Source organism: Cavia porcellus, unplaced genomic scaffold (assembly GCF_034190915.1).
Source record: "Cavia porcellus strain 051 isolate PalLab524CR breed Dunkin Hartley unplaced genomic scaffold, mCavPor4.1 scaffold_4, whole genome shotgun sequence".
NCBI lineage: Eukaryota > Metazoa > Chordata > Mammalia > Rodentia > Caviidae > Cavia > Cavia porcellus.
Genome location: NW_026947487.1, coordinates 84,125,678 through 84,148,294, shown reverse-complemented (window position 1 = coordinate 84,148,294; position 22,617 = coordinate 84,125,678). Strand labels below are relative to the sequence as shown.

General features: G+C 51.6%; 1 protein-coding gene and 1 long non-coding RNA gene across 2 annotated transcripts in view; one reads left to right on the top strand and one right to left on the bottom strand.

Annotated features, from left to right (window-relative positions):
* The window catches only part of LOC134475748 (uncharacterized), a 30,324-nt gene extending 28,829 nt beyond the window's left edge, over positions 1–1,495 (bottom strand). The window contains exon 1 of the long non-coding RNA XR_010046978.1: positions 945–1,495. This is a non-coding gene — a long non-coding RNA (uncharacterized LOC134475748). The remainder of the gene's footprint in view (positions 1–944) is intronic.
* A 9-nt stretch (positions 1,496–1,504) lies between these two features.
* On the top strand, positions 1,505–20,572 carry Pllp (plasmolipin). The gene is made up of 4 exons (XM_003472070.5): positions 1,505–1,774; positions 15,824–15,997; positions 18,139–18,261; positions 19,719–20,572. The coding sequence occupies exons 1-4, from the start codon at positions 1,640–1,642 to the stop codon at positions 19,833–19,835; spliced, it is 549 nt and encodes a 182-aa protein (XP_003472118.1). The 5' UTR covers positions 1,505–1,639; the 3' UTR covers positions 19,836–20,572.
* Positions 20,573–22,617: the final 2,045 nt, after the last annotated feature.

The following is a 22,617-nucleotide window of genomic DNA, read 5'->3' as shown; positions in this document are numbered from 1 at the left end:
AAGCAGGCAGGCGTGAGTTTGATCCCCGGTACCAATAAAAAATGAAAAAGACAAAAACAAACAACTCCACTGTGTGTCCTTATAAAATAGGCTTATCTACACATATTTTATACATACAGAGATGGAGTGGCAATATGAGCATGGAGACAGCAGCCTTTAACAGAAGCTGGAGGATTCGCCCCAAGGGCCTCCCGAGGGAGGGTGGCCCAGAAGACACCCTGGTGTAGGCTCTTTGGGACTGACTGCAAATAAAGAGCTGGTCCCCTGAACTGTGAATAAATTGCTGTTAATTATAAGCCACTGTTTGTAGTAACTCAACACAGCAGCCCCAGCACACTAACCCAATCATCTAAGTGGCCTTGTGTGACCTCCCACTTCTCCTGCAGCAGCCAATCTCTCCCTCCCTCTGCTCCAGTCCTGCCAGAGACTTTCTTGCTGTTCCTCAAATGGCATGGCTTTGTGCACCTTCAAGGCCCTCACACCAGCTAAGCTCCACCAGACCTTCCCAAGAGTGCCCTCAATTTAAGTTTCGGGTGTCTGCATACCTCCTTGTGTAGGTTTTTTTCCTTAGCTACATTAAGCGAGTTCAAGGCCAGCCTGCACTTTGTAGTGAGATCCTGTTTCAAACCCTCCTGCCCAACCCTCATCCTCCATCTCCTGCTGGCCCCCGAGGTCACATCCCTCTGTTATTTTAGTCCTAGCATTTGTTGGCATCTGAAGTTTGCTTTTCTCCTTGGTTTATAATTTGTCTCACCCAAGGAAAGGAGCCCCACAAAGGCCTTCTTTAGCTTTTTGGGAGAGACCTGACGTCTAGGAGGCACTGGGAGAACATGGGTTGAGGAAAAAATGCATGAAATATCCGAGTGAACATCTGTGTGCTCGCACACGTGCATGAGATTTAAGGTGCACACAAAGACCGAAATCAAAGGCCTGATGTCACCTACCATCTTATGGTGGCACTTCCCTTTGCCGAATGGCTGCAGCTTTCAACGTAATATTTGGTTTCTTCCCCACCGGTGCTCTGCAGACCTCTGTAAGGCAGGTGAGGTGACGCTCACCCATCTCCTAAATTCCTGTATTTAGAACGATCCTTGCCGCAACTGCCATAAAAGGACATCACCTTCTTCCGAGTTCTCAGGTTATCCAGACCCATTTCTAGTACTCGGACTTGTGCAGGAGACACCAGCTTTGTCTAGAGAGACGTGGGTCTGGTCCGCTGGCACAGAACCCTGGGCTGCAACGGGGAGAGGGGTCCACGAGCGGAGCGGCGGCACCTAGGGCACGGACCCAGGAGAGAGGGCGCGGAGGCGCACAGCCGAGGAGTGGCGGGAAGAGGCTACTGAAAAAGGCTACAGGACGGCTGAGTTGTCTCGCTGACCCGACCTCACTTTCCGACCTGTGGGTAGCAGCCGCTGCTGCTAAGGAACCTGCGAAGGCTTACGGCCACCGGCGAGGCAAGGGTTAAAGGGGCGGTGCTCACGACGGGGCGGGGCCGGACGGCCGCACCTGGCGCTCCGGCTCCCAGGCGGACGCGGTGCGCACTGAGCTCACTGCGGGAGCCGGAGCCCTGGGAACCCGCACCCACTGCGGGAAGGCGACGACGAGGCCAGAGCCTACTCGGGACTCGAGCGGAGCCGCCATGGCTGAATTTCCGTCGAAAGTGAGCACGCGGACCAGCAGCCCTGCGCAGGGTGCGGGTGCCTCGGCGTCTTCGCTGCGTCCGGACCTGGGCTTCTTGCGCTCCACCTTTGGGGTGCTCATGCTGCTTCAGCTGGTGAGCGCTCGCAGCCCAGCGGGCTGGGGTGGGCGGGGAACAGTCCATTTCTGGGGTAGCATGGGTGACTCCGGAGCGGCGCCCCATCTTCGTACCCAAGCACCTCCCCAGCGTAGGTTCCCGCGCCCGGATGCGCCTTGCTCACGCTGGGGGCGCTTCCAGGATGGATACTTTGCTGCCCATCTGGAACCTTCTTACCATGGGGCACTCGTTGCTATCCCTGCTAGTACATGCAACTGGTCATTCGTAATCGGGGTGCCTGGCTTCAGTGCCCGTCATTGCCGCCCCAGGTGGTCAGCAGGGCAGCACAGCACCCACTTAGCTTCAAATCACTGTACATAGCTCTGTCCGGGTGGGTCTGTCTCTTTCCCTTCCCCCTCTCGGCCAGGACTATGCTGCAGCCCTCCAGGGGACCCAGAATAAGTCAAAGTCCACTCTTGGCCCCATTCCTCCCGGCTCCGAAACTCTCTGGATCCAGCTGAGCGTACACCGCACCACACACGCACGCCCTGGTACGGCCCCGAGGGCTCCCGCGCGACGCGCCCTCTGGCTCCTTCTGGGTGACCTGCCAGGTGCCAGCCGGTTTGGCCGGCACCGCCAGCCGAGCGATTTTGCACCCTGAGCCCTCAGGGAGGTATTTGCGGGAAGCCAGAGGCGGGACTCGCACTGCTTCCCGATTCTGTGGTCGAACTCTGGTGGAGGTGACGAAAGGAAAGCACTTCCTCCTTCCTCCACCACCCGCGTCGGGCCTGGGGCGTTCGGTTTTGTCCCGTGGCCCCCTCTGTGTTCCCCACCACCAGCTGAAGGCCCGATCCATCTTCAGAGCGCGGGGTGGACCTGGAGGTGGACTTGGATCCAGTTTCCTTTACCGTCCAGCGAGTGGGTCTTGCCCGCCCCCCTTACTGCTGGGTGCTGGCAAGGCTTCCAGGCCCAGGCTGGAGGGTTGGGTGGTCACCAGGGTGCCCACTCCGGCTGAGATCAGGCTTATGTCTCGGCTCCCGCAGAATAGCCCACCTCCACCCCATCCATCCTTGGATATCTCCCGTTTCCCTTTGCAGCCTCCTCCTCTACCCCAGTTGCGGAATCTCCCGGAGGGTTTGCTTAAAATGCAGATACTGGACCCCACCCCGGAAAAAAATGAATTGTTATTTGAATCTTAGGAAGTGCAGCCAGAAATCTACGTATTTAACATATTTAACTTGTCTCCTAGAGTGGGGCTTTTTTGTTCTGTTTTTTTTTTTTTTTTTTTTGGTCAGGCTGTCCTGTGTGTGGGGGTGACACTGTCTTCGGAGACAAATTTAAATCTGCTTGTGGGTGCTGGGGCTATAGCTCAGTGGTAGAGTACCTGCCTAGCAGGCGGAAGTCCTGATATCCCCCTTCCTCCCTAAGGCAAAAGCAGCCCTGCAGGAGCAGGTATGGAGGAGCTTACTGGCCCAGCTGCTGCCAGGCTCCTGAGTGCTGGCCCCTACCCCTTAATAAGAAGTGTCTGATGGGAGGAGCCAAGTGGTTTAGGAAGCTGTAACTGAGAGGGAGATAGTTCTTGCTTGGAGGAAGACTTCCTGGAGGAGGTGGCTACTGAACAGGCAGTTGGTGGAACTCTGAGGCCCAGATAGGGAAAGGGTGGTCAAGGCTCCAAGATGGAAGAGTCAAGGGGAAAAGCAACTGAGTAGCCAGCAGTTGGGGAAGCTGGAGTTGAAGGACACATGCAGGTTCGGGGTCCATAAACCCTGGGGTCTTTTGCACATTTGCCAGCCTGGGATTGGTTCTGTTGGCAGCCCTTGCAGGGGGCAGGTCATGAGCTTGGGAACAAGCATGATGGGGATGGCTTTGAGGGTCCTGATTCTGTTAGCCCTTGGCTCTTGGCTGACAGGTCAGGAGCATTTTGTATCTGAACAAGGATTGCACTAAAGGGACAAAAAGAACTGGAATAAGGGTTTTCTGGTTGGAAGGGACAGTGGCTTTTTTTTGGAGGGAAGAGGTTTATCTCTTGTTTTGGGGGTTCTGTGTGAGCTCAGCCCTGCCCTGTGCATTTGGGTCTCCTCACCCAGGTGCAGGCATTGAGGTCCGGGTGGAATGCATACCAGCTCAGAGCCCTGTGGTGGATCTTCCGGTTGACCTTTCACTGGTGCCCTCCTGACTGGGTGTGTGTACAGGCTGGGTGTGTGTGCGGGCTGGGTGTGTGTGCGGGCTGGGTGTATGTGCAGGCTGGGTGTGTGTGCAAGCTGGGTGTGTGTGCAGGCTGGGTGTGTGTACAGGCGACTTCTTTTGCCCCCGTCCATGCTGTGGTCCCTGTCAGAGTCTGGGAAACAGCATCCCAAAGCCTTCAGCACTCTGCCTGGAGAAGCTGCTTCCTAAGCTGTTTCTGTGGCAACGGGTGGTTCCATTGGGTCTGAGACAGGGGTTCACCCCACGCTCCCCTCCTTCTGTCAGGAAGCTAGGACAGCTGTGGTCACCTGCAGCAGGCTCCAGGCTTCTTGCTAAGGGCTTTGTGTCCTCTTCTCCTTTTCACAGGTGAGGACACTGAGGCTCAGAGGCAGATCTTTGTTCAAGATCTCACTGCTGTCCTGCACAGGGGTGTTTTGGAGCAAGTGGTGGATTCCCCAGGCCTAGTGCCTGTTCTCCAGCAATCAAGGAGGGTTGCATGGTGGAGGCAGCAGGCTCTTTCCACATCAGACCCCTCTGCTTCCCCAGCAGTTGTTGTGGAGGAAGGAAGGGTAGGAGGGAAGCCCCCAGCTGCTTGAGAAGGAGACATTCCTTCACCTGGGATGGACCTGTCCTCCAGAGCCATTGTCACCCTTCCTTACAGCCATCTGGTTGTAGTCACTGATTTACCATTCTCTACCTGTCTAGCTCTAGAAAGAACTCTAGATGGTGATGATACTGAGCCACATAAGAAAAGTTTATATAAATTTCTAAAAGTTGATAATCTGAAGGGAGGAATTGACTTTAAAGATAGGCTTAAAAAATTGAAGAATCCAGGTGTGGGTGTCACGAGGCTCTAGTCCCAGCACTTGGGAGGCTAAAGCATGCTTGTGAATTCAAGGACAGCCTGGACTACACAGTGAGACCCTGTCTCAAAAACAGACAAACCTGGGCATGGTAATACATGCCTGTAATCCAGCACTTGGGAGACTGAAGCAGGAGGACTGCTGCGAGGCCATCTTAAGATTGTAGGTTCTTTGCTGAGCTTCCTGCAGGCCCATCTGATCTAGAGACAACTCTGTCTGATGATAAAGCCTGGAGTTCTTAATTCTTCGGTTCTTTATGTGACCAGGTGGTGGAAGAATGTGGTGGGCTGTATGATTAGTGCTTAGGCAGATCCTCAGGCCTTTTAGGATAAGTATCAACTAAAGGCTAGTGAATTATGCATGTGTTTCTGATTTTTTTCCATCCTCCCCAGCCTCTGTGGAGAAGGGTGGTGATCGGGGCTGTGAGGAAGGCATGCACCACCACCCTCAGCTTGATCCGTGGGCTCTTGGGCAAGCATAAGAGGTTCAAGAGTAGCATCTTCCATGCAGCGTATGTTTCCAACATAGGGAGCTCAGTCCCTCTTGGGACTGCCCCCTCCATCCTCCAGCACTCAGGAATGTTAGAGGTTTCCCAAGGCCAACCCCTCTGTAGTCAGGGGACAGGACAGAGTCTGAAGTTCATCCTGACCAACCGAGGGGCTGCCTAGGTTGCTGACCTCTGCAGGTTGTGAGAGGGCTCCATTGCTTTGGGATTGCATGTTGAGGACTTGCACAGCTTTCCTTAGCATTGAGACCCATGGGTGGCTCTGTGTCCTTGAGCAGGCCCAGGGGGCCCTACCTGCCCCTGAACAGCTTCACTGGAGAGCACTGTGGCCTTGGTTCCCTGTTTGTGTCGGCAGAGGATAGCAGGGATGTAGCATGTTTGGGAATTCCTTTGTAATTACATAATGACTGTAAATACATCATCCTTAAAAACAAAAACCTAGAAAGACAAAGCTAAAGATGTACTTGGGTCATCCTTTCTATAGGGACAGCTATATTGGAGTGTCGGCAGGCCTTTTTCTGTGCATTTTTTGGTGAGGGGTGTTGAGGTTTTGGGGTTTGTTTTGGTTTTTTTTGAGATAGGATCTTACTTAGTGGTTTACGCTTAGTAGTTTATGAACTTACTTATGTAACTGAGGCTGGCCTAGAACTCACAGTGGTGCTCCTGCCTCAGCCTCCTGAGTGCTGGAATTACAGGTGATGTGGCTTAGTTTTGGTATTTTTTGAGACAGATTCTCACTATATAAAGCTGGCCTTGAACTTGTATGAAGCCTAAGTGGGGCTCAAACTTGTGATCCTTGTGCTTTAGCCTCCTGAGTGCTGAGGTCACAGATGTGCACCACCCCACCTAAGTTTTTCAGTATACTCTAAAAATTTTATCCTATATCCATTGTTCAACAAGTTGCTTTCTTCACACCCTGTGCGTCTGAGCTCTCTTCCTGACAGAACAGCCATGCCTTCTTTTTAACTATGGTAGAGTATTCCACAGGGTCTCTAGCCTCAGCTTATTTAGCCCATTCTTGATTTTTCTAGCAGACTCATGGTTTTTATGTTTTCGTGTTTCTGGTATGGAACCCAGACCCTTGGGCATGCTAGATGAGTGTTTGCTATACCACTGAGCTACATCCCTAGTGCTGATTTATTTTTGTTTTGAGATATGATCTCACAAAGTTCTTCAGGCTGACCTCAAACTTGAGGTTCTCCTGCCTCATCCTATGTAGTAGGTCGGAATATAGACATGTTCTGTTACACCTAGTTCACCATTGCATTTGTTTGATTCTAGTTTTGTTTTTTTTTTGAGACAGGGTCTGTCACCATGTAGTTCAGGTAGACCCTGAACTCACTGTGTATGCCAGGCTAGCCTTGAACTCATGGAGAGCCTTCTGTCTCAGCCCCCCACCCCCATCTGTAACTGGAATTACAGATGTACACCACTATGCCCAGCACTCTCAGTTTTGTACATAGGTTTCCAGTGCTCAAAAATAAAACAAAGTGGAAAAGGGAATTAAAAAGTCTCTGTCTCTCTTTGGCTTGAGCTGAGGACTTCAGGTCTATTCTGTTCCCTATATACCATTTAAGGCCTTAATATAAGACAATATATGTAAATGTGGGTGGGTATCTAGGCCTACCTGTCCTCATTTTACCCAAGAGATAGCTTGTCCTCTGCACATTTCCTTGTTCATGTAAACACATGTCTTTCTCAGCGCAGAGACTGAGGTTCCTTCCTTTTCATAACTTTTGTTTTGTTTCTTTGAAGCAGTGACTTGCCGGGCAGTCCGGGCTGTCCTCAAACTCTTGAGTCTCCTGCTGCCCTCAGCCTCCCCACTGCTAGGATTACAGATGGGCAGCAGCACACCTGGCCTTTTGTGTTTTAGTATTTTATTGTGCAGTCAGGGAGTGATCTGTGGCCAGTTCCTTTGTTGACAGTTGCTTGGGTTTTCTATTTTCTTGATTTTTCACACCCTGCTGCAAGGAGCAAACACCACCAATGTGTCTGTGCTCTGTGCGATTCATTTCTGGAAGTGGGACCCCTGGGTCAGGGGGCCTGTGCATTTGGGATTTGGTTGAACACTGCCAAGTGTGCTCTGTAGAGGTCACAGGTCCCCCAGGTTGGCCTCCGCAGCACGGTGACTGTTCAGGCTCCTGGGTATGTCCCAGTCAGCAGGTCAGGATGGCAGGTCAGTGTAGTTTTACGTTCCTTGTGCTTAGGAATGAGACTGACCTTTAAAAAATGCTCGAGCCCTTTGTATTTCCTTGTCTGTATTCCTCTGAGTTGTTGGTCTTTGACTTGTCCAGTGCCAGGTGCTCTAAGGGATATGCAGATTTTTTCTAAACTTTTTAAACTCATAGTGCTTTTTGCTATGTAAATTTCATTACTTTTTTGGACTTCTCCTTTACCTTTCTTATTGCTGTTTTCTGAAGAAGTTTAACATAGACCCTGGCAGGTTTCTTATCATCTGTGTTCATCACATCCTGAAAGATCCTATAGAGGAGGCAGTCTCATGGAGGGGGCTGGTGGATACAACACCTCACCCCAAGGATGTGTCTTTATTTCCCAGGAGACGCCTGAGATTCTCTGTGTACTAGCATAGCTATGAAAAAGAATTAATTTATAAATTGGGCACAGTGAAGATTAACAAAAATTAATAATAACATAGAAAAACTAGCAATATACTATAAGTCGTACTAAGTTATTTAAGACTTAAGAAATAATTATTTCTGGAAATTCTCGTGTAACATTCACTGAGGACAGGTAACTGAAACCACAGAAAGGGAGACCATGGATAAGGGGAAACTAATATAAAAACAGTGCTCCAGAAGTGGGGAGAGTCTCTGTCTACGATGTAACAACACTGTTACAGTATCATTGCAGTTAATTTTATAGATAGCTGCTGTGGAGTTCTCCAGGTTTCCTGCTTAATAATGATGTAAGTTTTTAAAAATGACCACAGTTGCACAGGATATATGCAGGTCCATGACTAGAGACTGCTTAACGTAAGTCAGGACCCATTGGTGCGTGAGGAAAGTTACCTTCCTACCTTCAAAGAAATGAGGAAAGCAGCTCTGTGACAATGGGTAGTATCTACACGTGGGGCCAAGGCGGGGAAGCAAAGCGCAGAGTGAAATCCTTAGTGTTGTGCAGAAACCCACCTGTGCAAAAGGAAAGCACTTTTCCTGGATCACATAGCGACCAGCTCAGTATTACTGGCTGGGTGGCCTGTGTCAGGGAGGGACAGGGTCAAGTGACCGCTCTTTGTCAGCTGATGAGCAGGTCCAGTGGAATTCCAGGGCCCCCATTTCCCTCTCTGAAGGGTGTCAGAGACTTGCATCCCCCATACTAGCCTCCCCTGCTTTGGGAAGCCTCTGTAGTGGTGGCGAAAGGGAGCTGTTTTCTTAGCCGCATAGTGAACTCAGCTGTGTTACTCACAGAATGGGCCCCAGCCCTTTGTTGCTGGGCTGGGTCAGAGTTTGCCCAGGAAGAAGACCAGGGTGCAGCCAGGGTCTCAGCAGGGAGGGGCGGGCGGGGCTGGAGGCACAGCTGAAGGTCAGGCAGCACCAGCACGTGAGCAGCTGGAAACAGCGGCTGGGGACAGACGTGGGCTGCTCTGGCACATTCCAGCTTTAATTTGGAGGGAGGGCTGTGCCAAACACCTAATGAACTTTTCCATCCCTGCCATCCTGTGCACGGGTGGCATGAGAGGGCTCCCAGCCACTTCTTGGAGTTGAGATGGGCAAGGCTTGCTCAAGTCACCCAGAATGTCAGTGCCTGCAGGGACCGAGGCTCAGGAAAGTTCTGGGTGCTCCCAAAAGCCCCTTCCTGTACAGAGAACTACGGGGAAGTCAGCCTCCCGTTTCCCACTTCTGCTCTGGCCTCTGGGACTGTGAGGTCTTCTCCATACAGTGGTCTTCCTGCACCAGTGTTTGAAAGCCATGGAGCCAGCCCAAGGCTGAGCCAAGGTCTTCACCTCCTCATGCTGTGGTGAGCCTGGACTGCCCAGTCCTTGGCACAGGAGTGGGACCCTCGGGAGGGGCTGTTGTGGCAGAGTGACCACTTTGGCAAAAGGAAGGCCCTGAGGTGCACAGACACAGCGGTTCTGGCTGGCTATGTCTTGGCTCTGGGCTTCCTGAGGAGCGGACATGGCTCCAGGATGAGTGCTCAGCACCCAGTGTGGGAATTCCAGGTGCCTTCCTGCGCCCTCTCCTGGCACGGGGTGGTGGTGGTGGTATATGGTGGTGGTGTGGCCCGCACAGGCGCCAGAGCCTCTGTCCCCTGCCCCTTTGTTTCTTGTGATACAATGGGTGGCTTTTTGTCCCCATAAAGTCCCTTTCAGTGTAAGGAGAAGGGCCAGGCGGGGGTGGAGACTGGGCCTGGCCAGGCCAAGTTCTGAGTGTCCTCAGGCTGCCCAGATGTGTCCTGAGTGAGAGGAACCCCAGGAGAGGTCACTGGTTACCTGGGCCTCAGTTTGCTGGATGGTGCAGTCAGTGGGAAGGGGAGGGCTGGAGAAGGAGGGCTGGAGGGCTGGCCATGTTGGTATCCCAGCCATCCCTGGCCCCTGCTCCCACGATGTTTCTAAAGTAGTTGTTTTAGCTAAGCATGGTGGTGTATACCTGTAATCCCAGGCTGAGGCAGGAGGATTGTTATAGTTTTGAAATCAGCCTGGACTATCTAGTAAGTTCAGGGCCATCTTAAACTATATAATAAGAACCTACCTCATAAAACAAAACAAAATACCCCAAAACATTTGGTCAGTTACATGAAAACTCAGTTTCCTAATGCTTAAAGAATTAGCATTTCTGGGGCTAGGGATTTAGCTCAGTGGCATAAGCACCCGCCTTGCAAGCAGGCAGTCGTGAGTTCGATCCCCGGTACCGATAAAAAGGAAAAAAGGCAAAAAAAAAAAAAAAAAAAAAAGAATTAGCATTTCTGACTGCCCCAGGTTCAAGTCCCCAACAGATACTGGCAGATTGCCCTTCTGCTCCAGAAACCTCCCCTGAGCCACTTTAGTCTTTTCTCTGACCTGTCTGCCTCGGCAGCTGCTGATTTTAAGACCCTAGTGTGATCCCCCAGGCCTGAGCTGCCTTCCCTGTGCCCAGCTCCAAGGCTCCTGGCTTCCTCATGCTGTGATCCGCATCCCACCATGCCTTGGATTCTCCACCAGCCACATGATTGCTGTGGTCTTTACTGTTTCCTTTGGGGGTCTCCTTCAGGACACACCTGGGAGGTGACAGGGATAAGCATAGCTCCCTCTCCACCTCCAAGGAAACAGCTCAGAATGGTTGGTGATTCTCACTCCCAAGGCCACATTGCACTTCTCTGAGGAACTGAGAAGGATAAAAGGGAGCCTTTGGGTGCTATCCCTGGGCCACAGGGGAGTAGCGTGGCAGTTAGGAGTTGGTAGATGCCTTCTCCATGTAGAGGGAATACTGAGGCCTCAGTGAAGGGTCTGCCCAAGGCCGCTTTGCCTGGGAGGAGCTGCGAGGTGCAGCTCCCAGGATGCCATAGGGCTGGGTTGTACCTTGGGGCCTTCTCGCCTTCAGCCCAGCAGCCTCACTGTGGGTCCTGCGACTGCTGTTGGGATCATTTCTACCTCACTGTGGTGGCACAGCCCTGGGAGCCATGCATGCAACTCCCTCAGAAGACCAAAAATGACCCCAGCTGTGTTCCCAGCCCTCCCCCTGGGGAGGATGGGGACCTAGGCTGAATTTAGTGTTCTGCTGGGAACCACTTTGCCCAACACCTCAAAGCTACCTTATGAAGTAAGCATATTTAGAAGGTGAAGACTCAAAGCACAGAGAGGCGAAGTCTCTTGCTCGAAGTTACTCAGCTACTATGTCGGCAGGGCCTGAGCTTGAGCTCAGTCCCTTGTACCTGAGGCCAGTGGACCACTCAGTATGTGGGAGCATGATAGCATGCCACAGGTAGAGGGAGCAGTTCACAAAAATGTGTTTGTCGGGGCTGCTGAGACACAGTTCTGCAAACTGGGTGGTGTAGTTAAAACAATAGAAATGTATTGTCTCATTGCCCCAGAGGCTGGAGCTCAAGTCAAGGCATTGGCAAGGTGACTCCATCTGTCCTATGCCTCCTCCTGGCATCTGGTGGTGATTATCTTAGTCCTTGGTAATCTTTAGCTTGTGGACACCTGTGCCAGCCACTGGCTCTGGCTTCGTGTGGTTTTCTCCTGGGCGGGTTTCTGTGCTCTGATTTCCTACCTAAAGGCTCAGTCATGGGATCAGGCACATCCTGATCCAGTGTGACCTCACTAACAGACATCCACAAAGACCCCCTCTCCAGTGCAGGTTTGGGGTGAGGACTTGTCATACCCTGGGGACGCCACTGCCACCACAACAGGAGATTACTGGGGAGACCTGTGCTGAGTCACGGAAGGGCAAGCACTGTACAGACCAGGCCACTGGTCGTGTTGTCCCTGTGGGCAGTTGCTGGGGTCAGTGGCAGGGCTGTGCTGAAACGGAATGCCTCTTGGCCAGTGTCTGTGACAAATTCTCTGCTTTGGTCCTGCAGGTGGTTTCCATAAAAACATCTCTGTTACCCAGTTGTTTAAAAACTGGTGATGCAGAGGATCCCTGGCTGTGTTCTTTGGGGTACTGCAGCTCTCATCTATTTGCAGTACCTGCATGGGGAGGCTTTGCAGGGGTCTCAAAGGTTAGAAGGAGTGAGGTTTGACTCTGTGTGTGAGACGGTAACACAGATGTATGCACAGACACTTTCAGGGAAACTCCATAGGGACAGATGGACACACAGGACAGAGTTCTGCTTTTCCCTGGGACCCACATGCCCCTCCCTCACCTCCTTGGTCTTTGCTGTCTCATCTCCTTCCAGTGAGATTTCTTAGCTCCGTATCTATAGTGGTATCAGAGACACCCTCTCCCTCAACCCTTCTCAAGTGGATCTCTCTCTGTGGCACTCAGCTGTCACTCACCTGCATGGTCCTGCTTCGGGGCTGTTTCTGGCTCTCCTCACGGGCAGGTGAGCCCCAGTTGCATGAGCAGTGGTGCCACGCTACAGTGAATGCACAGGAGACACACATGCTGGACCTGGAGAGGAGGGTGCTGGATGGAGGCTGTGTGCTGGGATCCCTGGGTGAGGCCCTGTTCTTGCTCTGGACAGCAGCATGAAACCCTCTGATCAGCCAAGTCTTCTGACATTTTCTTGTGTTTGGAGTGGGGTCCACAGCAGGAGGGGATTCTGTGGGCCCCAGCTGTGAGGACCTCAGGAGTCCTGGGCAAGGCCTCCCAGGCCAGTGAAGTGTCAGTGGACGGAGGTTTCCCTGTCCTGAGCAGGGTCTCACTGGGAACCTGTCTGTCTGGTTTCAATAACTAGTGGACCGTCCTTGTTTTGGAGCAGTAGCAGAGGCGGTGCCCTGGGCATAGGGCCAGGCAGCACAGCCCGTAGGAACACTAGAAATTAGCACTGCTTATCTGGGCTTCATCTCTGCAGGCTGACTTTATTGAACTAGAAGCCAGGTTGGGGCTAGAGGCGTGGCAGGGCCAGCTGAAGTACCTTATTTTTTTTGTACCAAGGATCAAACTCATGACGTTGTGCTTGCCAGGCACACACTTATGCCACTGAGCTAAATCCCTGGCCCCAGTGTCTTCGTTTTTGTATATCACTCAGAACTCACAGTGTCAAGGTTCCAGGGAAGGACACACCCGGGTTCCAGTCTTGCCCTGCCTTGGTAGGCACGCCTCCTCTCGAGCTTGTGTTTGGAAAGTGGGGATAACAAAAGGTACAGACTTGGTGAGAAGGCCATAGGGGAAAAAGTCCCTGTCCCATGCTGGTGTAGAACAGGAGGCACCAGGCACTCATTTCCAGTGACAAAGCTATTGCACGAGGGACTGGCAGGTAGACATGAGTGTAAATAAACATGGATCTATTTTCTCTCAATTTTCAGTTCACTGAATTTTCTGACTTCCTTTTGGATGTCGGGAACCAGGCAATACACAGTGGCCCCTAGGAATTTGCTGGAGATAAAAGCTAGTTGTTTGTCCTTTACATGCCCAGTTCTCACCTGGAAAAGAGACTGAGCATATTACTTCAGAGTGTTTGTTCTCAGAACATAACCTTGCTGGGCATGGTGGCACACACCTGTGATCTCAGCACTCAGGAGGCTGAGGCAGTGAGTTTGAGGCCAGCCTGGGCTACAGAGTGGGTTCAAGGCTGGCCTGGACTACATAGCGAGATCCTGTCTCAAAAACAAACAAAACCATAACCTTACCCAGCACTGGGGATCCTGGCCCCCCTGACGTGACTGTCTTAGGCTGGGTGACCTAGAGGTGGCTGGAACAGTGTGGGAGCCTGTTCCGAGGCATCCTGCCCTGGTCCTCACTGATGAGGCCCTGCCTCTAGCTGGATGTGTGAAGTGGGTTGCTGGGTACCATATCAGCTGTGGGCACAGATAGGGTGGCCCTGACTGGTAGGATACAGTGTGGGGTGGGGCTACCCTAGCATGAGAGAGCAATGCAGAGCCCTAGAGGGACACCTGTCCTGGACCTCTCACTTGAGAGTGAAGCCCACCCTTGAATGCCTGGGGGACAAGGCCACGAGCAGTCTCTATGTTGCTCTGTGTGGGGCCAGGTTCTGACCTGTTCCATAGGTGAGGACAGAGAACATGAGTTCCTCAGCATGCGTGCATTGATCGTATCACATGTGCGTCAGGCAGGGGGCTGCAGCAGTGTGCAAAACACACTTCTCAGGGCCCGAGGCTGGTAGGCCCACCTGCCCAAGGTTTCTAGGTGGAGTCCCCGGAAAGGAAGGTACTTTCTGTTGTCACACAATGTGGTGAGGACTTGAAGGCCAAGCCCAGGGTTTTACCTGCCACTTTGCCAGTGGGCCATTCATCCTCTGGGGGGAGGAGGAGGAGGAAGAAGAAGAGGAGGGAAAGATGTCAGGGTTGCTGAACTCCTGGGCAGCTCAGGTGCTTGCCATTCTTATCCTGATCCTACACGGGTGGGGATCCCAAACAGAAAGACCCCATCAGGTGCTTGAGAGTGGCTTGCGGTTGGGATGCCTGGCAGGCACCCCAGGTCTGGCTGTGTTCTGTATCCTTTGCCCTCAGGTGAGCACTGCACCCCAGCTTATGGTCTGGGGGCTTATATACCTGCTGACCTAGTGCAAGCAGCCAGGCAGACTTGTTGCCTTAAACTAGCAGCTAGAGGTATGTCTTGCTTCTAAGACACTTGCCCTAAGCTGCTGCCACATGCCTGCCTGCCGGTCATTCGAAGAAGACAGCCCTTCCCCTTGTGTGTCCCACAATCAGTAAAGAAACCTTCCTCTAGAGCCCAGTGGTAGACTCTTCTGTCCTCACAGTGGTCGACTCTGTAGAAAAGAGGACGCCCGAGCCTAGTGAAGCTCAGCTAGCATGAAAGGGTAGGAAGGGCCAGGGAGGCCTAGGGTAGGTAGTCACAGGCAAGATACTGCTCCCCAGCCCCTCCAAGTTCCTGGCCCTCTCCTGGAGCAGGTCCTCTGCAGTCTGTCAGGCCCCCCAGGTGGCCCCGTGAGGGCACCCAGCAAAGCTGCTTGTGTAGAATTCCTGTTGCCCAAGGGGCTGGACTTATGCAGTCCAGCACACTTAGCCTCTTCTGGAATAAAAGCAAAAGCAAACACTCCTGTTGTGCCACATGATCTTTAAGTAGTGCTGTGAGGCGGGTGTGGCCACTGAACTCTTTTTCACAAGCACCACCAAAACTCTGGGCCACACTGGAGGGAAGGGGAGCCATTAAGCCAGGCATTTGCTGCATCTGGGATGGGCCCCTTGACTTCTCAGAGGTTCAGTTTTCCTGACATAGAGAAGGAACCCTCAGGGGTCAGGTGGGAGGTCACCCAAAGGCCCTGGTGATGTTCATTTTGGGGACCAGCTGAGTGGAAAATACATATACCATTCTTTTTCCATTGTGTGAGAGTGTGACAGGCCATCTCTCAAGGCCGTGCTGGTGGCTTGATCTCCCTCTCAGAGTTTTTTTGCTAGGCACCTGGCAGGGCCTGAGTCTTATACTGGGTGTCTCGAGATTAGCCATGGTTCTGACCCAGGAGCTCAGTTGGGGAGAAGAAACACTATGATGCTGTTTACTGGGTGATGGTGCCTCAGGGCCCTTGTGAGCCCAGAAACGGGTCTGAACCCAGACTGCAGGAGCACAGGAGGTATTTGGAACAAATATTATCTTAGATAAGAGATAGCTAGACTGAAAAGAATGAAGAGGGTTGAATGCAGTGACACACCTGTCATCCCAGCACTCAGGAGGCTAAGGCAGGAGGATTGCTGCAATAACTGAGGCCACCCTCGACTCCACAGTGAGTTTAGGACCAGCCTGAACTACATAGCAAGACCCTGTCTCAAAAAAACCCAAAAACAAACAAAAAAAAGGGATCAGGCAGGGGCCCTAGCACAGAAATATACAGTGGGAGGCAAATCAGTATTTCTTGACTAAATGAGAAATAAGGCCAAGGCCTGAGGGTCTGATCTGTTGCCTCCAGCCAGAATTGTGGGGCTCTGGGACCTCTGACCCTGTCTCATCCCTCCAGGTGCTGGGGCTGCTGGTGTGGGCCCTGATTGCTGATACCCCGTACCACCTGTACCCGGCCTACGGGTGGGTGATGTTCGTTGCTGTCTTTCTCTGGCTGGTGACAATCATCTTCTTCATCATCTACCTGTTTCAGCTGCACATGAAGCTGTACATGGTGCCCTGGCCATTGGTGGTGAGTGTGGTGGGGGGACTGAGGTGGCTCCAGGCTGACCTCTCTGGCCTCGGGAAGTAGCTGTGACGGGACCACTGTGACATTCCCCAGATGGGAAGTGACAGGTGGGGGTGCCACTTGCTTGCCCTCAGCTGGCCTGTGGAATAAGTGAAGTTACAGGTGGGTACCTGTTATCCCATTACTCAGGAGGTTAAGGCAGGAGGATCGCCTGTGGAGCGTGGAAGGGAGGGTTGATGGTACAGGGGTGTGGTTTGCTGAGAACCATGCTCAACTTTGTCAGGGCAGGGGGTGGTGCTGTTGGGTGGATTCACAAGAGGCCATATGGAATGTTGAACTTATTTCTCCTTTTCGAGAGTGGTCAGAATTTGAGTGGGTTGTGTGGGCAGTCAGAATTTGGCTGGACCCCACAAGGCAGCTGGAGGCTAGAGCCAGCCCTGCACAGGAAGGCCTCCCCTTGTTCCCTGCTGTGTCCTGCAGCTCAGGAGAGGACTCGAGGACTCCGAGTTTGCCCACAGGTGTCTCCTTGCCGGGCACAGGATTGAGAGAAGGGTAGAAAGTGCTCTGGCCAGACAGAGAAAGCTGCTGGGTTTTTTTCTCTGACCCGGAAAATCCCTGCAGCTGGGGTCCAGCCTTTCAGTGAGCAGAGAGGCACATGATTGTAAGACCAGCAAAGCTGGGACTAGGCAGCATTGTTTGTAATTCAATGACTTTTTAAGCAGAGGAAACGTGAGTCATCCTCAAGACAGAATGGGTTTGTTAGATCTTGACATCACTGCAGGAGCCAGGCAGGGTGTGCAGCAGTGGTTGGGCTTGAGGGGGGAGACCTGAAGGTGAGGAGCTGGCGGCCTGACTTCCAGGTCAGGGCTCCAGCCCCCTGCCCCATGTTCCTGGAGCCTCTAAGAAGGAAAAAGGTCCTGAGAAGCTGGAATCTCCTGCATCTTGGAGGCACAGATATGGGCTCCTGTGCAGCTGTTGGTGGAAGGGGGCTCCCATCCTCTAGGCCAATGTCGGGCGCGGTTTTTGTGCTTGGGACTTTGACAGGTGGGGAGGGAGGACTCAGCTGCAAGCACAGAAGGCTGGGTGGGATGGGCCCAGGCAACAGGTGAGTGAGGAGGGACAGGCGGGTTCTAGAAAACCCAACATGCACTGGTCCAGGGGGAGCGACATCTCCTCAGCTCCACCTGTTGCCTGTGGGACAGAGGCCCCTTGGTGCCAACCCTTGTTTTTGTTTTTTCTTTGCAGTGCTGGGGGTGAGGGGATGTAACCCAGGGCTCTGTGCATGCTAGGCAAGTATACTACCACTGAGCTACACCTCCAGCTCTCCAAGAATTTTCAATATGAAAATTTTATATGGAATTTTCAAATTCTTATATGAAATCTAATGTTGGCAGTTAAAAATAGCCATGGACAAAGCAGATGTTTGAGGGCCACCAGTTTGAAGAGTTAACTGGTTCTAGGGAACCCATGTGTGGGAGGGGCCTGGCTGCAAGATGAGGGCTCCCTCCTGCCAGTCTGCCTCAGCATCCTGCTAGCTGCATGTGGGACCTCTAAGGTCACGACCCTGGGATTGTAAGCTTAAAATGTAGCCCAAAGCACATAGATTCCTCCCCCTCGAGGCAGCAGGCCTCACCCCTACGACTAGCCACTGTGCCAGGGAGGACACACATGGTGTCCTTAGCCACACATGGAGGAGTGGCCCTTGTTTCTTTTGCTGGTACAGGCAAAGATAGGTTATGGCTGGGTGTAGTGGCACATGCTGGTAAATCCTAGTGACACAGGAGGCCGAGGCCAGGGGATTGCAGCTTCAAACCCAGTCTGGGCAATTCAGCAAGACTGTCTCCAGTGTGAGACTCCAGGTTTACTGCAAATAAAAGAGGTAAAACTAAAATAAAATGGTCACGGATGGCCAGTTGCCTTGTGAATTACCACTGCCTGGACCTGGTCACTTTAGGGTTTTCCGTCATCTCTCATCTGTAGCCTTGGTCCCTGCTTAGGTGGCCTCTGTGGGGACTGCTGCCTCGAGCCCTTTTTAATGGGAAAGACCCAACTGCTTCTGTCCCTCCCCCCGCCTACTGAAGGGTGCCATGGTTCCTCAAATTGTTAAAAGTCACCTTATGTTGCCTGTTCTCCCTGCCCACCAGTTCATGATCTTCAATGTCGCTGCCACTGTGCTCTACATCACTGCCTTCATCACCTGTGCTGCGGCAGTGAACCAGACATCCCTGAAGGGCTCCCGGCAGTACAACCAGCACTCGGCTGCCTCTGTGAGTAGGTCCCTTGGAGTATGCCAGGGTCCCTGACTCTGAACTCCCCAGTCCTCTTGGTCTGAGGCTAAGCACTGGGGACCTCCTGAGTGGTCACAAAATGATCTCTCTGGGTCTCTGTAGGTAACCTGATTGCTCTCAATCTTCCTAGCCCAGTAAAACCCGGAGGAGAACTGGGCATATGCCTATAATCCCAGCACTCTGGAGGCTGAGGCATGAGGATCACTGAGTTTGAGGCCAGTCTGCGCTACATAGTGAGTTCACGGCCAGCCTCAAATGCATAGTGAGACCCTGTCTCAAACAAAAGAAAACAAACCCAAAACCTGGAGGAGCTTAGGAATGATGTGTATAACCAATAGAAGTTGTACAACACTGCCACCTTAAAGTGTTAATAACTACAGACCCTACCCCTTTGAGAAGTACATATTACAAAAGCTTTGGGTTTAAAGAATGTCAAGGATTCACACACATTCCTTTGAAGCCCAAAATTGGGGCCCCTCTATCAAGTGACCAGTAAAGTGTCTTCAGTCCCTTGCATACCTGTCATGCTTTATTCTGCAAGGCCTTGCACACCATCCTCTTATAAGGGACATGCCCGGGGGCATGGGCACGCCCATGATAGGGGCAGTTCTTGGGTGACTTTAAACTCAGTGAATTTGGTCAGAGGACAAATTGAAACATGGAGCTTCTGAATGCAGATACAGATACAAAAGTACTGGTATGAACTGGTTCTGAAAAATTCCAGGGTGGCTTTTTTTGCAAAACTGGGGACCAAACCAGGCTCTTGCATGAGCTGGGCAAATGCCTACCACTGAGCTGCATCTTCAGCACTGAATGTCACTTTTTTTTTTTTTTTTTTTTTTTTTTTTTTTTGTCTTTTTGAGACAAGGTCTGGCTATGCAGTTCAGACTGGTCTTGGGCTCACTTTGTAGCCCAGTCTGGTAAGCTTCCAACGATCCTCCTGCCTCAGCCTCCCAAGTGCTGGGATTATAGGAGTGCACCACCAAGCCGGCTGAATGTCACTTTTTTTTTTAAAAATCAGTACTGGGGATCGAACTCATAACTGCCTGCTTGCAAGGCAGGTTCTTATGCCGGTGAGCTAAATCTCCAGCCCCTGAATGTCACCTTTTAAAAACGGAGTCCTTGCAAGGTATCTAAAGCAGGACCTACTCCATGGTACTCCTTTAACTGTCCAGTTTGATACTCTTGTTTGTCCATGGTGCCACCACCCACAGTGCCTATGTGGCTCTGTCACTCACTTGGACGGAATGTGGACATCCACAGCCCCACAGCAAGCAGCTGGCGCATGAGTAGGGAGGAGGTGCTGGAACAGCCCCTCATGGTTAATGGACGGGTGGTGCCCTGGGTTTTACTGCGAGGCTCACGAGGCTGTCCTTGCATCTGACCAATACTGTGTCCTATTGTGTCTGTTCTGACCGCGTTGGCACCCCTCCCAGTTCTTTGCCTGTCTGGTGATGATCGCCTACGGAGTGAGCACGTTCTTCAGCTTCCAGGCCTGGCGAGGAGTGGGGAGCAACGCTGCCACCAGTCAGGTGGCTGGTGGCTACGCTTAAAGCACCTGTGTCGTGGCCCACCCTGGGGCCGGAGCTGCTGCTGGGTCACAGTACAGGGGCCCGAAAGCCTGAGCCTGAGGCAGAGCCCTGCATGGAGTCAGCTCAGTGTGGCCACACCTGCTACCCCAGGTTGACGAAGGACACAGGCCTGAAGTGGCTGTGATGGCTGGCAAGGGCCAACAGTGGCAACCTCTTCCTCAGCCCCCTTTTCCAGAAGATGACGGGGAATGTGGGGCTTCAGAGGACTTCAGCATCCTCGGCTGGGTCCCACCCTTCTCACCAGCATAAATACACTAACAAAGACTCAGACCTGCAGCCCTGACTCACCCTAGTATGAGCCTAACAAGCCACCCAGATTCATCTCAGGCTTTGTTCCAGGAGAGCTGAGCAAGCACACAAACTGTCTTTTCTGATCCTCCCCTCCCCAGCCAACCTGTCACCTGGAGGGAGACATTTATAGGGAGACAGGATTTCAGACATCCTACTTACTTAACAAATCGGTTTTAAGCACCTTCTCACTGACGTCAGACTTCTCTGGGTCCCACTCCCTCAGCCAGTTCCTGATGTGTAATTTTCCTTTTGGGAAAAGCCAACATCAGTGTGACTGCTTCTCCCTTACTGCTGATTAGTCACATGGGACATGGAGGGAGGGAGTAGGACTTTGCCTGGTGAGCTGTTGGTTCGTTATGACTGTTTTTTTTTACAAAAATAAAATGGAAGAACTCATCTGGAAAAGATGTGGGGAGCCACAGTTGTTGAATTGTGTGAATTCTAGGAACTGCAGGATAAGACCGTGCAGAGTACTCATCACAAGGCAGCTCATGTTGGGTCACTCAGTGCCACCAGCCAGCTATGTCCTAAGGGAGGGGGAGGCCACCCAAACCTGCTGCCTGTTTTGCTGGAACATTCATGGGTTGTGTGCTTATGGCATAAGTTCAAAGCACCTCCTTTTATTCCTAAGTGTCCTAGGGCTGGGGATGTAGCTTAGTGGCACAACGCCTGCTTCGTATGCATGAGGCCCTGGGTTCAATCCCTAGCACTGCACTGCAAATAAATAAAAGTTGTTTCAGGATTAACAATATTTAGTTGCTCCTGCTTTATAGATAAGAGTAGGTGATCTATATGATAAAGGATCTATAAGGTACAGGATTTCAATAATGTCACCTGTCTCAAAAATTTGTGAAACTCAGAGATGACACAGCAGTAGCTACCACAATAAATTCTCAGAGCTGGAAAAAGACACCTGAGCTCTCCTAACCTTATTTTACTAACACCAGAGGGAAATATCCTCTAAACAGTAAGCCAAAGGTACTTCTGCATACCCCATGATTTTTTTAGAGGGGGTCGGGGAGACAGGGTCTTGCTGTCCAGTCTAGGCTAGCCTCAAACTCATGGCAGTCCTCCTGTCTCAGCCTCTTGGGTGCTTAAGAATATAGACATGCACCATTATGTGCAGTTCCATGGTCCTTTTTTAAACTGGCCACAATTAAAAGATAGGAGTCAGGGGCTGGGGATTTAGCTCAGTGGCATAAGCGCCTGCCTTGCAAGCAGGCAGTCGTGAGTTCGATCCCTGGTACCAATGAAAACGAAAAAGACAAAAAAAAAAAAAAAAAAAAAAGATAGGAGTCAAACAGCTGTGGATGACCCACTATGTTACTAATTGATGCAGATCACATGGAATAGCCATACCCCAGTTTATGTTTGCTGTCCTTGTATCGTATTAATGACATTTCTTTACTCTGAGGTTTCAATAATAAATTTTAGTCATTTCAGGATCATGCTGGAAAAGTCTGATTTTAAGGAAGAGCAGCCCAGTTTGAGGCTTAAGGGAAAGCAAAATCTTAGTCAAGCTAGAGCCCACCTGCGTTTCTGACACCTAACATGGCTTGTTTTAGGGTAGACAGTACAGACTACCACTCTTAACACCTACTTCCCAGAGGTGGAGGGGTCCTAAGCCACAGGAGAGTGCCACAGCCTTCTAGGTAGGACCCTAAAGTCACTCCCCCCACCAGGCCAGAGTCCCATCAGAGGAAGTACCGTAACATCCCAGTCTTAGTCAGCAGACAACAAAGAGATGAATTTCTAGTTTAGGAGAAATCTGCTGGGCATGGTGGCAAGTATCTGTAGTCCTAGCTATTTGGGAGCTGAGGTAGCAGGGTGGCAAGTTAGAGGGCAGCCAGGGCAACTTGGTAAGACCTTGTCTCAAAGCTACAATGGGGAGGGGATGTAGCTCAGTGCTTGTCTACCATGCATAGGGTCAATTCCCAGTACTGCAGGGGAAAAGAAAACCCAGCAAGCCTCCTTATAATATTAAACTTTCCAACAGGCTTTTTTTCTTTTGTTTTTTAAGATGGACTCCCTATCTAGTCCAGACTGGCCTCCACCAACTCACTACGTAGCCCAGGCTGGTCTTGAACGTGTGTGGTAGTCCTCTTGCCTCCACTTCCCAAATGCTGGGATTAGAGCCTGTTTTTCTATGTAGAAAGGGTAAAAGGATAATTTGCCTTTTTGTTGGTCTTTCTCTATTAGTTACTTGCTTATCAGTTACTTGTTACTTGCCTTTTCTCAACCAGGCAGGCTGACCAACAGCTCTTAACGCCTGCTTCCAATGTGTTGGCTGTGATGGGAGGTCCTGCTTACAAGGGAGCAGGAAGGAGCCAGCCCAGGAGAGGGGGCCAGACAAAGCTGCCTGTGAGTGCCTGGGGTTTAGAGGGACCAAAAGCAGCAATAGCTGTGATGGTGGCTACATTAAGACGCAGGGATGACTCAATTACAGTGCTGG

Coding starts and splice junctions, on each gene's coding strand:
- Pllp (XM_003472070.5), top strand. CDS start 1,640: ATGGCTGAATTTCCGTCGAAAGTGAGCACGCGGACCAGCAGCCCTGCG. Junction 1,775..15,823: donor TGCTCATGCTGCTTCAGCTG/GTGAGCGCTCGC, acceptor TCATCCCTCCAG/GTGCTGGGGCTGCTGGTGTG. Junction 15,998..18,138: donor TGGTGCCCTGGCCATTGGTG/GTGAGTGTGGTG, acceptor CCTGCCCACCAG/TTCATGATCTTCAATGTCGC.